Genomic DNA, 13,034 nt, shown 5'->3' with positions numbered 1-13,034 from the left:
CGCTGAGTTACTCCAGTATTTTGTCTCCCCTTATAGGTCCCAAGAATGTAAGCTGTAAAAAGATACTTACGGAGTTTTTTTCTCTTTGTCCTCTTTTTGCAGGTACTTTCGTAGCTCGTTGAGCCTGTTTTCCATCCGCTGTTTCACTTTGTTATCATCTGGTTTCTTCCTGCTTTCCTCTTTCCTCTGCAGGTGCTTTAGTATGCTATTAGCAAATTCCTCAACCAGTGATATATTGAAGCTGAAATTAAAGATGCAGGCTAGTCTGTGAGCAATTTTGGGCACCATATCTGAGGAAAGATGTGCTGGCTGTGGAGAGGGTCCAGAGGAGGTTTACAAGAATGATCCTAGGAATGAGTAGGTTAACCTAAGCTGAGCGTTTGTTGGCACTGGGCCTGTACTCGCTGGAGTTTAGGAGAATGAGAGGATCCTCATTGAACCATACAGAATAATGAAAGGCTTGGATAGAGTGGATGTGGAGAGGATGATCCACTGGTGGGAGAGTCTAAGACTGGAGGTCATAGCCTCAAAATTAAAGGACGTTCTTTTAGGAAGGAGATGAGGAGAAATCTCTTTAGTCAGAGGGTGGTGAATCTGTGGAATTCTTTGCCACAGAAGGCTGTGGAGGCCAAGTCAGTGGATATTTTTAAGGCAGAGATCGATAGATTCTTAGGTATTCAAAAGTGCTGGAGAAACTCAGCCGGTGCGGCAGCATCTATGGAGCAAAGGAAATAGGCAACGTTTCGGGCCGAGACGTCAGAATAAGGGTTTCGGCCCGAAACGTTGCCTATTTCCTTCGCTCCATAGATGCTGCCGCACCCGCTGAGTTTCTCCAGCACTTTTGTCTACCTTTGATTTTCCAGCATCTGCAGTTCCTTCTTAAAAACATAGACAGATTCTTGATTAGTACAGGTGTCAGAGGTAATGGGGAGAAAGCAGGAAGAGAGATTAGGAGCGAGATAGATCAGCCATGATTGAATGACAGAGTAGACTTGATGGGCCGAATGGCCTAATTCTTCTCCTAATCCTTATGACCTTATGACAATGTGCTTGTGGGTAATGATGGGGAAATAGAACAGAGTTTATTTGGACTTGTACGTGGATAGGGAAAGGTACAGAGGGATGTGGGCCAAACACGAGCAAATGGGACTAGTATAGATGGGGTATCATAGTCGACGTGGACAAGTTGGGCTGAAGGGCATGTTTCACCACTCAATGACTCTATGCCTTGCATTTTTTAGCATTTATCAGGCAACTGAACCATCCTCTCATAGAAACATAGAAAAATAGGTGTAGGCCATTCGGCCCTTCGAGCCAGCAACGCCATTCAACATGATCATGGCTAATCATCTAAAATCAGTCCCCGTTCCTGCTTTTTCCCCATATCCCTTGATTCCTTTAGCACTAAGAGCTAAATCTAACTCTCTTGAATACATCCAGTGAATTGGCCTCCACTGCCTTCAGTGGCAGAGAATTCCAGATTCATAACTCTCTGGGTGAAGAAGTTTTTCCTCATCTCAGTCCTAAATGGCCTACCTCTTATTCTTAAACTATGACCCCTGGGCTGCATTCCTCCAACATCCGGAATTATTTCCCTGCATCTAGCCTGTCCAATCCTTTAAGAATTTTATGTTTCATCAGCTAGAGAGCAGTCCTGACCTCCCATCATTAGAGACCTTCAAACTAATTAATTAATCAGTCCTTTATCTTGCACTAGCCATCATACCCTTTATCCTGTATCTGCATATCCTAGATGGCTTGATTGCAATTATGTATAGTTTATTCACTGACTGGATAGCATGCAATAAAAAGCTTTTCACTGTACCTCAGTACACATGACAATAATAAACTAAACTAAACAAATCTTTCACTAACTTATGATAACCATGCAGCCAGTGAAATATCCACCATCATATTATGAGAATAATACCAATCAATTTTCACGGATTGTGACTTGAGTGATAAACCGTGTAGAACTCTTAGGGCACACATCTTACGGATATTCTGACGGACAGATAACAACTCAGGAGCGGCTCAGTGGCACTGCAGGCAGAACTGCTGCCTCGCAGTGCCAGAAACCGGTGTTTGAATCTGATCTCGGATGTTGACTATGTGGAGTTGGCAAGTTCTCCCTGTGGTAGCTTGGGTGTCCTCCGGGTGCTCCGGTTTCTTCCGGTGAAGACGTGCAGGTTTGTAGATTAATTGGCCCTCTGTTAATTGCACCCAGCGTGTAGGGAGTGGATGCAAAAATTGGAGAACATATAACGAGTGTGAACGGGTGACCGATGGTTGGCATGGACTCGGTGGGCCGAAGGGCCTGTGTCTCTACACTAAACTTACTATCTCATTAGAGAACTGCATGTACTCCGATTGGATGTTAGAATTTGCTTTGTTACATTTCTGAATCAAAGCATCCAGTCAAAGTAGAGTTTGACTCTAACAATATTGTGGGGACGTGAAGAAATTCAAGATTCATTAAATTCAAGATGGCGGCCGCAAGGAACAAAGATCCAGTAAGTGCTACTCACATGAAAAATATAGCTGGAAGACCGTTCCGCTTTTGAAGAGTTTCCACCAGAAGTGGGTAGTTACTTGAGTGAGCTTTCCCAAAAATCCCTTCAACCGCTGGTTCCAACATCATCAGCACATCCTTGACCTGGGAAAATTCAGGACCAATGTCAGTTTAGTTTATTATCATGTGTACCGAGGTATAGTGAAAAGCTTTTGTTGCGTGCTATCCAGTCAGCGGAAAGATAATATGTACATAATCACAATCGAGCCGTTTACACTGTATAGATACGTGATAAGGGAATAACGTTTACATAGAAACATAGAAACATAGAAAATAGGTGCAGGAGTAGGCCATTCGGCCCTTCGAGCCTGCACCGCTCGTTTAGTGCAGGGTAAAGCCATTAAAGTCCAATCAAAGATAGTCCGAGAGTCACCAATGAGTTAGGTAGTAATTCAGGACTGCTCTCTAGTTGGTGGGAAGAAACTGTCCCTGAATCTGGAGGTGTGCGTTTTCACACTTCTATATAGAACCACACCTTAAGAAAGATAGAGCATAAGATAGATGTTAGGCCACCAAAGTGGAAGGAAGTGGAAGCAGTAATAAGGTGTGCAAAGGCTTCTTCGGCGCTAGGACCGAATGGAGTATCTTACCGGGTACATAAAAATTCACCCGATGTTCTTTGATTCTTGTGGAGGCTCTTGTGAATAGTTTGGGAGAAGCAGGTCATACCAAGGGTTTAGCGTAGAGCAGGGGGAATTTTCATTCCCAAGGAGAAAGAGTCTTCAGAGTTAAGTCAGTTTAGGCCTATATGTCTCCTAAATGTGGAAGGCAAGATTTTCTTTAGCATAGTAGCACAGAGGCTGGCAAGTTGTTTATAAAGAAACAGGTTAATGGATACCACAGTGCAGAAAGCAGGTACACCAGGTTTTGCAGGTTGCTTAGAACACATTCGCGTAACATGGCACCACATTCAGACAGCCAAGCTCGAGAGAAGAGATTTGCATGTTGTGTTTTTGGACCTGGCAAGTGTGTTTGGATCTGTGCCACATAGTCTTATTTGGAGTGCTTTTGATTACTTTAGAGTTCCAGGATCAATAGTAAATTTAGTGAAAGCATATTTCCAAGATGTCCGAATGTGTTTTAGTACACAGACTTTACGACAGCATGGAAGACACTAGAGATGGGCATTATGGCAGAGTGTAGTATTTCCCCATTAGCATTTACAATGGCGATGGAGCAAGTGATTAGAGCATCACGGTGGGTCGTCGGCGGGGAGAGACGGCAGGACGGACTGCGCCTCCCTCCAATCAGGGCCTATATGGATGATATGACCTTGGTGACCACAACAGTTGCTTGTACAAGGTTGTTAGAGAAGTTAAATGATAATCTTAAATGGGCTAGATTGAAGATCTAGCTTAGTAAGTCACGGCAAGAGGAAAGTTGGTAGAGAAAAGGTTCTGTGTAGATGAAGAACAAATCCCGTCTATAATAGAGAAGCCAGTTAAAAGCTTGGGTAGGTGGTATAACAGGGAGTTGGATGACACTGGACAGGTTCAGTAATTTAGAAAGGATGGTCCCAGCGGGTTAGAAAGGATAGAGAAGTCAGGGCTTCCAGGCAAGTTGAAGTTGTGGTGTTTGCAGTTTAATAATAATAATAATGGATGGGATTTATATAGCGCCTTTCTAATACTCAAGGCGCTTTACATCGCATTATTCATTCACTCCTTAGTCACACTCGGTGGTGATAAGCTACTTCTGTAGCCACAGCTGCCCTGGGGCAGACTGACGGAAGCGTGGCTGCCATTCTGCGCCTACGGCCCCTCCGACCACCACCAATCACTCACACACATTCACACACAGGCAAAGGTGGGTGAAGTGTCTTGCCCAAGGACACAACGACAGTATGCACTCCAAGCGGGATTCGAACCGGCTACCTTCCGGTCGCCAGCCGAACACTTAGCCCATTGTGCCATCTGGCGTCCCGTTTGGGCTGTCGAATAGTTTGGGCTATTCATAGGTTGATGTGGCCATTGACAGTATATGAGATGCCAATTTCTAAGGTGGAAAACTTAGAGAGATTAGCTAGTTCACATATTAGGAAATGGTTAGGAGTTCCATGGTGTCTTAGTACCGTGGCTTTATATGGGAAAGGTATTCTCCATTTACCATTGTCCAGCCTAACAGAGGGGTTTAAAGCCCGTCCCACTTAAGTGTCCTTGGCATGCTAATTACGCGACCTCATCGTCGCGTTTAGGCGCGACGGTCCCGTGTGGGTCGCGCGCGCCATCATGCGCCCGCACAGCTGTCTGGAGCCCGTTACGTCATTTGAAGATAAGACCCTTCTTCAGTCTGAAAGAAGGGTCTTGACCTGAAATGTCATCCATTCCTTCTCTCCAGAGATGCTGCCGGTCCCGCTGAGTTACTCCTGCATTTTGTGTCTATCTTCAATTTTCTTGGCCCCGCTCTGGGAGTAGAAGTGGGGGCGGACCGGATCCGCAAAGGCCGTGAGCCCCAGGCTGAGTTCGATGATCGTTTGCCTGCTTCTGCTGCTGTTGGAGGCGAGACGCTGCATCGCGCCAGAGTCTTGGGCCTGTCCCACTTTGGCCGTCAGTTACGCAACAGGCCGGTGGCCCTCGAAGAATTAATTCGGTGCAAAATCCCGGAGCGCCGCGTGATACCGCGCACAACTCCATACCCCTCCGCGCTTCTCACTGGGACCGGCCCCACACGGCCACACGATGCCCATGCGCCTCAACACGACGACGAGGTCGCGTAATTTGCGTGCCAAGGACACTTAAGTGGGACAGGGCCTGTAGTCTGCTCAGGTGAGGTTAGAATTGCGATTATCAGGGAGTAAGGACACCTTAGTTAGTAATCTGGTGCCATGTGTAACTTGAGGGAAGGAGTGGAACTCAAAGCAGGCAGTAGTTTCCTTATAAGGGCTATTTATGATGTGCTGCCATCACCGCAGAACCTCAAACAATGGGTAGGTGGGGATTCGGCGTGTCCCTTGTGTTCAGAGGTGGCAACGTTGAGGCATATTTTGTCAGGATGTAAGACAAATCTTTATCAGGGTCAGTATACTTGTGGCATAACAAGGTTCCAGATGAGTCCATCATTAAACTCGTAGCACCACAAATATCAACCTTCACAACCTCAAACATGGCCAGGAACTCTGTCTGGACCAGTTGCTTTTGGGTTTATCTTCAAGAAGGCTGATCTAACCTCTGCAACAGCCACCCTGGGTAGAGGTGCACTGGAGTCTGAAAGGCCAGATGTCACCGCCATATTGGCCTTCTGCTCGAAGCGAGCATAGCAAGCATCCAGTTCATCGGATAAGGCCACACTATCACCAATGATGTTGCCTGACCTTGCTTTGCAGCCAGTTATCCTATTCAGACCTTGCCACATTCTCCGTGTGTCAGAGTGATTATATAGGGCCGCATGCTTCCAGACAATACGTGCCGCCCGGTATTTCTCTCAGCATCCTTGATGACTTTGCAAAGATCATAGCGGGTCTTCTTGTACCGCTCTGGATCGTTTGACTTGTTTCATAGAATCATAGAAAGTAGGTGCGAGAGTAGACCACCAGGTCCGTCGAGCCCGCACCGCCATTCGCTCATGGCTGAACACTAAACAGACACCCTTACCCACAAACAGTAGACACAAGACACAGAACACAAGACACTACCCTCCCCTTTATACCGCTATCTCCCCTCTCCACCCCAAGAACCGCGTGATCTCCTGGGGGAGGCAAAAAACCGGATAAAAACCCAGGTCCAATTCGGGAAAAAAATCCGGGAAATTCCTCTCCGACCCCAATCCAGGCGATCGACACTTGTCCAGGAGATCACTCAGGTCTTACTATACTAACCATACCTAGGTCCATATCCCTGCCCTCTCCCCGTAGCCCCTTATCCCCTTGGCAGCTAAAAAACCATCTATTTTAGATTTAAATATATTTAATGTTTCTGCTTCCACTGCTCCCTGGGGCAGTGAATTCCATAAATTAACCACCCTCTGGGTGAAGAAGTTCTTCCTCATCTCAGTTTTAAAAGAGCCCCCCCTTATTCTGCAACTATGTCCCCTAGTTCTAGTTTCCCCGATCATTGGGAACATCCTCGGTGCATCCACCCGATCAAGGCCCCTCACGATCTTATATGTTTCAATGAGATCGCCTCTCATTCTTCTAAATTCCAAAGAGTAGAGTTCCAGCCTACTTAACCTTTCCTCATATGTCAATCCCCTCATTGCAGGAATTAATCTTGTAAACCTTCGCTGCACTGCCTCCAGGGCTAGTACATCCTTTCTTAAGTATGGACCCCAGAACTGTACACAGTATTCCAAATGTGGTCTCACTAATACTGTGTACAGCTGCAGCAAGACCTCCGTGTTTTTATACTCAATCCCCCTAGCAATAAAGGCCAAAACTCCATTGGCCTTCCTGATTGCTTGCTGCACCTGCATACTAACTTTTAGTGATTCATGTACTACTACCCCTAGATCCCTTTGCGTTGCATTACAACGCAGCTCCTCCTCATTTAGAAAATAACTTGCCCTATCATTTTTTTTCCCAAAGTGAATGACTTCACATTTATTAGTATTAAATTTCATCTGCCAAGTTGTTGCCCACTCACCTAACTTATCTATATCCTTTTGCAGACTCTTCCTATCCTCCTCATCCCCTACTTTTCCTCCCATTTTTGTATCGTCCGCAAATTTTGATATATTACACTTGGTTCCCTCCTCCAAATCATTTATATAAATTGTGAACAACTGGGGTCCCAGCACCGACCCTTGCGGAACCCCGCTAGTTACCGGTTGCCATCCCGAGTATGAACCATTTATCCCCACTCTCTGCTTCCTATTTGTTAGCCAATCCTCTACCCATGCTAATATATTACCCCCAATCCCATAATTTTTTATTTTTAGCAATAGTCTCTTATGTGGCACCTTGTCAAAAGCCTTTTGGAAGTCCAAGTATACCACATCCACCGGTTCCCCTTTATCCACCCGGGTTGTTACTTCCTCAAAGAATTCGAGCAGATTCGTTAAACAGGACTTCCCCTTCACAAAACCATGCTGGTTCTGTCCGATGAAGTCATGTTTATCCAAGTGCCCCGTTAGTGTTTCTTTAATAATTGTCTCTAACATTTTACCCACCACCGATGTTAGACTAACCGGTCTATAGTTACCCGCCTTCTGTTTACTTCCTTTTTTAAATATAGGTGTTACATTGGCCATTTTCCAATCCACTGGGACCGTTCCTGTCTCCAGGGAGTTTTGGAAAATTATCACCAATGCATCCACAATCCCCACCGCTATCTCCCTCAAGACCCTTGGATGTAATCCATCAGGCCCAGGGGATTTATCCTCCTTCAGTCTCATTAATTTCCCTAATACCACCTCCTTGGTGATCTTAATAGTATTTAGCTCCTCCATTCCTACCGCCCCCTGTTTATCCAGCGTTGGAATATTTTTTGTGTCTTCTATGGTGAAGACTGATACAAAATACTCGTTTAATGCCTTTGCCATTTCCATGTTCCCCACCAACAACTCTCCAGTCTCACCCTCCAATGGACCAACGTTTGCAGCGGACCTGGCCTTACCCTGTGAATGTACCTCGCTGTTCATCCATGGTTTCTGGTTGGGGAACACTCGGATTGACTTCATCGGCACACAGTCAACCCCGCGCTTGCTGATGAAGTCAGTCACGGCAGTGGCGTACTCATTCTGGTTAGCTGCATATGGACCAGTCCCCTGACTCAAATCTGTTGTGTAAGATGTAATCTGTCTGTTCAACATTTCACAACTCTCTGTACCGGATCCTCCTGCTTCAATGTTTGTTTGTGGACAAGAGCAGAAGCACATTTAGGTGATCAGATTTTTCAAAATGTGTTAGAGGGATAGAGCGGTAGGCATTTTTTATTAATGTGTAGCATCATTTCATTGACCGTTGCCCAGATCCCACAATCAGCAAGATCCAAGGACCATCCATCTACACTTCACGCTGCCTCGGCATGGCCGCCAGCAAAATCAAGGATGAGTCTCACCCTGATCACTTCCTCTTCTCCCCTCTCCCATCAGGCAAGAGGTATAGAAGTGTGAAAACACATACCTCCAGATTCAGGGACAGTTTCTTCTCAGCTGTTATCAGGCAACTGAACCATCCTCATTGGAGATCCTCGGACTGACTTTAATCAAACTTTACTGGACTTTATCTTACACTAAACATTATTCCCTTTCTACTATATCTGTACACTGTGGACAGCATGATTGTAATTATGTGCAGTCTTCTCATTGACTGGATTGACCTCGGGTGCTGCCTGTACAGAGTTTGTACGTTTTCCCTGCAATCACGTGGGTTTTCTCCAAGAGCTCCAGTTTCCTTCCATGTTCCAAAGACGTAGGTTAATTGGCTTCTGTAAAGTTCCCCAAATGTGTAAGTTGTGAGGTAGGATAACATGGAACTAGTATGTGGGTGATCAATGGTCGGTAGGCCGTAGGACCTGCTTCAGCGATGTATCTCGAAACTAAACTAAACTCTGCTTGTAGCTAATACGCCCTAATCCAGGCATCATTCTTGGAAAAAGGTTCTGAACGTCCATCTTATCTATGCCTCCAATAATTTATCGGATTTTTGCATGAAAAAAGTCTCCACTCAAAGGAGAATTCTGAATAAGCATTATTCTTTAAAAAGAAAGTTGGGAGACAACTGATTATTGAACGTGTGCTTTAATCAATTTAATGTACTGAGTTTTAGTAAAAAGAACTGGTTTAAAAATAAAAGGAGAATACTGAACTTTGTGCCATAAGGTATATATGTGACAAATCCACTCCTGCATTATGGACGAACCAGAGATCAACAAATTCTGAAACTTACTAGCATAAGAAATGGTCGAGGAAGGGCAGATGACCACAGGAGGGAGAAAGGAATGGGATGTGAGAAAGGGTCAGAAGGAGCATAAACAGCCTATTGCACCAAAAGCTTGATATGTTTTTACACTGAGATACAAGGAACTGTAGATGCTGGTTTACAAAAAAAAAACAAAATGCTGGAGTAACTCAGCGGATCAGGCAGCATCTCTGGAGGCCATGGATAGGCAATGTTTCAGTTCAGCACCCTCTGTCAATGAAATTCCCTCACCTGTACTTATGTGTGACTTGCTAGGCTTGGTCTTGCCCCCACCTCTCTTCCAACCATCTACTAAAATCAATGAATGAGGGTCCCGACTGGAAACGACACCTATCCATGTTCCTCAGGGATGCCTGCCTGACCCGCTCAGTTACTCCAGCACTTTGTGGGTTTTTGTTGTTGTACAACAGCATCTGCAGTTCCTTATGTCTCCAACGTTTATTTTCTTATGGTTTTATACATTGTACGACAGTCAAACACCTACCTCATATCTCCGCCCCTTTTCAATCCACCCGGTAAGTTCCTTCTTCAGTTCAGCCTCATATTCTCTCACATCGGACTTCTTGATAACAATTTTGTTTTTAAAAGACTTGTATTCCTCTGGTTCCAACTCCTGCAGGGAAATGGAGATGTAAGGAACAGCAGATGGTTAACAAAAAAAAGACACAAATTGCTGGAATAACTCAACAGGTTGGGCAGCATCTCTGCAGAACATGGATAGGCATCATCTTGAGTTGGAAGGTCTGAGGAAGGGTCCCAAACCGAAACGTCACCTATCCACATTCTCCAGAGATGCTGCCTGACCCATTGATTTATTCCAGCACTTTATGTTTCTTTTTCAAAAAATTAACGATTCAGAATAAAAAACATTTTCACAACAAAAACTGCAAAAATTCATCATACATCATCAACTGGACCACTTGGACAACAAAAACTCATATGTCAGGCTGTTATTCATTGATTACAGCTCGGCATTTAACACAATCATCCCCTCCAAACTGGTTACCAAACTCGCAGAACTGGGTCTCTGCGCATCCCTCTGCAACTGGATCCTCGACTTCCTCGTCCACAGACCACAGTCTGTTCGTATTGGTGGAAATGTGTCAGCCTCAATAACAATCAGCACGGGAGCACCTCAAGGCTGCGTGCTCAGCCCCCTGCTGTACTCACTCTATACCCATGACTGCGTAGCGAACCACAGTGCGAACTCCATCATCAAGTTCGCTGACGACACCACTATTGTGGGGCGTATCACTGATGGGGATGAGTCAGAATACAGAAGAGAGATCGAGCAACTGTCCATATGGTGCCAGCGCAATAACCTGGCCCTCAACACCAGCAAAACCAAGGAACTGATTGTGGACTTTGGAAGGAGTAGGAGGGGGACCCACAGCCCCATTTATATCAACGGGTCGATGGTTGAAAGGGTCAAGAACTTCAAATTCCTGGGGGTGCACATCTCTGAAGATCTTTCCTGGTCCGAGAACACTAACGCAATTATCAAAAAAGCTCATCAGCGCCTCTACTTCCTGAGAAGATTACGGAGAGTCGGATTGTCCAGGAAGACTCTCTCTAACTTCTACAGGTGCACAGTCGAGAGCATGCTGACCGGTTGCATCGTGGCTTGGTTCGGAAATTTGAGCGCCCTGGAGAGGAAAAGACTACAAAAAGTCGTAAACACTGCCCAGTCCATCATCGGCTCTGACCTTCCTTCCATCGAGGGGATTTATCGCAGTCGCTGCCTCAAAAAGGCTGGCAGTATCATCAAAGACCCTCACCATCCTGGCCACACACTCATCTCCCTGCTACCTTCAGGTAGAAGGTACAGGAGCCTGAAGACTGCAACAACCAGGTTCAGGAATAGCTACTTCCCCTCAGCCGTCAGGCTATTAAACCTGGCTCGGACAAAACTCTGATTATTAGCAACCACTTTCTGTTATTTGCACTACCAGTTTATTTATTCATGTGTGTATATATTTATATCATGGTATATGGACACATTTATCTGTTTTGTAGTAAATGCCTACTATTTTCTGTGTGCTTAAGCAAAGCAAGAATTTCATTGTCCTATACAGGGACACATGACAATAAACTCACTTGAACTTGAACATTCTCCATGTCTGTAAATTCAATAGTGTCACATTCAGTAGAGTTTGCAGTTATCTTATAAAAAAAATATTCTTGTCCTTCATGTGGTCCCCCTGGGGTGCTATCCATTCCCTTGTTTTGGGGATGCTCCACTGGACTCTGCCCTTCAATGTCCAGCAGCGTAAGGACTCGAAACTGTGGTCCTCCCCCAGAGCCTTGGCGTTGGCTGCACCGAGCTTCAGTGCGTCCCTAATCAGGTGTTCCTGCAGTCTGCAGTGGGCCAGTCGGCAACATTCCCTGACGGACATCTCGCTCCGCTGGGAGGTCAACAAGATTCGGGTAGACCAAAGAGCGTGTTTCACCGAGTTCATGACCTTCCAGCAACACAATGTCCGTCTCTGAATGTGTCCTTGGGAACAGTTCGTAAATCAGAGTCCTCTGTTGTGGAGCTGTTTGGACCCTTGCATCATTCTTCAGACCTTCTTTGCAAATCTACACTCTACATCTCCTCTCCATAGCAGCCGTCCCGAGGGCAGCGTGCATCTGTTGAGACCCTTCTTCAGATTGAATGCGGTGAGGGGGTGGAGGGGTTCGGAAGCTGGAAGAGGTGAGGATGAGACAAAGCCCAGTGATTGATAGGGGGAGAAGCAAGGAAATGCAGATGCCGCTTTACAAAATAAGTGTTGGAATAAACTCAGCAAGTCAGGCAGCATCTCTGGGGAACATGGAATAGGTGACGTTTGGGTCCGGACCTTTCTTTGGTCTCAGTGGGTGGATGCAGGTGAGATGGGCTTTGGGAAGGCAGATGGTTGGATGCAGGCCAGAAATGAAGTGACAGAAGAGTCAGGCAACATCCCTGGGGAACATGGTTAGGAGAACCTTATTTGAGTCTGAGGAAGGGTTCCAACCTGAATCATCCCCTTCCATATTCTCCAGGAATGCTGCCTGACCCGCTGAATTACTCCAGCGCCTGGGTCTTTTTACGAAAAGACAAAAGGTGTCAGGTAAGGATGGACGAGGAGTGAGTTGTGAAACCTAATGAAGGAATATAGGTGAAAGGGGATTGAGGGAGGGTGGAGAGGTAAAATGGGTGTGTGGTGCGGCACAGGGAAGAGGGGGGGGAAACCACCAAGGTGGTGGAGTTGACACCCTGTAGGTGTATACGGACTGATTTTGTGTTCCATATCTGAGAAGGGGTGTGCTGTTGTTGGAGAAGGTCCAGAGGTGGTTATGAGAATGATCCCGGGGATGATTGGGTTAGCTTAAGAGGAGCATTAGTTCGCTTTGGGCCTGTACTCGTTGGAGTTGAGAAACAAGACGAGGGATGAAATCTATTGCTTAGTTGAAAGGTCGAGATAGGGTGAATGAGGAGGGGATGTTTCCAGCTGCGGGAGCATCTAGGCACAGTCTCAGAATAAAACAACATACCTTTAGAAAGGAGATGAGGAGGAATTTCTTTAGCCACACTATAATGAATCTGTGGAATTCATTATCCTTGGTGGAGGCCAAGACATTGGG

The 13,034-nt window shown here is 45.8% G+C and overlaps 1 protein-coding gene across 1 annotated transcript in view; it reads right to left on the bottom strand.

The window, feature by feature from the left end:
- The window catches only part of LOC116971289 (probable ATP-dependent RNA helicase DDX60), a 135,092-nt gene that overhangs the window by 45,409 nt on the left and 76,649 nt on the right, over positions 1–13,034 (bottom strand). The window contains exons 23-25 of the mRNA XM_033018330.1: positions 9,913–10,041; positions 2,529–2,656; positions 71–241 (exon numbers count right to left, since the gene is read on the bottom strand). Coding sequence (XP_032874221.1) covers positions 71–241; positions 2,529–2,656; positions 9,913–10,041 — 428 coding nt within the window. The remainder of the gene's footprint in view (positions 1–70; positions 242–2,528; positions 2,657–9,912; positions 10,042–13,034) is intronic.

The sequence above is a fragment of the Amblyraja radiata genome, chromosome 3, assembly GCF_010909765.2.
Source record: "Amblyraja radiata isolate CabotCenter1 chromosome 3, sAmbRad1.1.pri, whole genome shotgun sequence".
Taxonomy (NCBI): domain Eukaryota; kingdom Metazoa; phylum Chordata; class Chondrichthyes; order Rajiformes; family Rajidae; genus Amblyraja; species Amblyraja radiata.
This window is presented reverse-complemented; position numbering and strand designations above follow the sequence as displayed.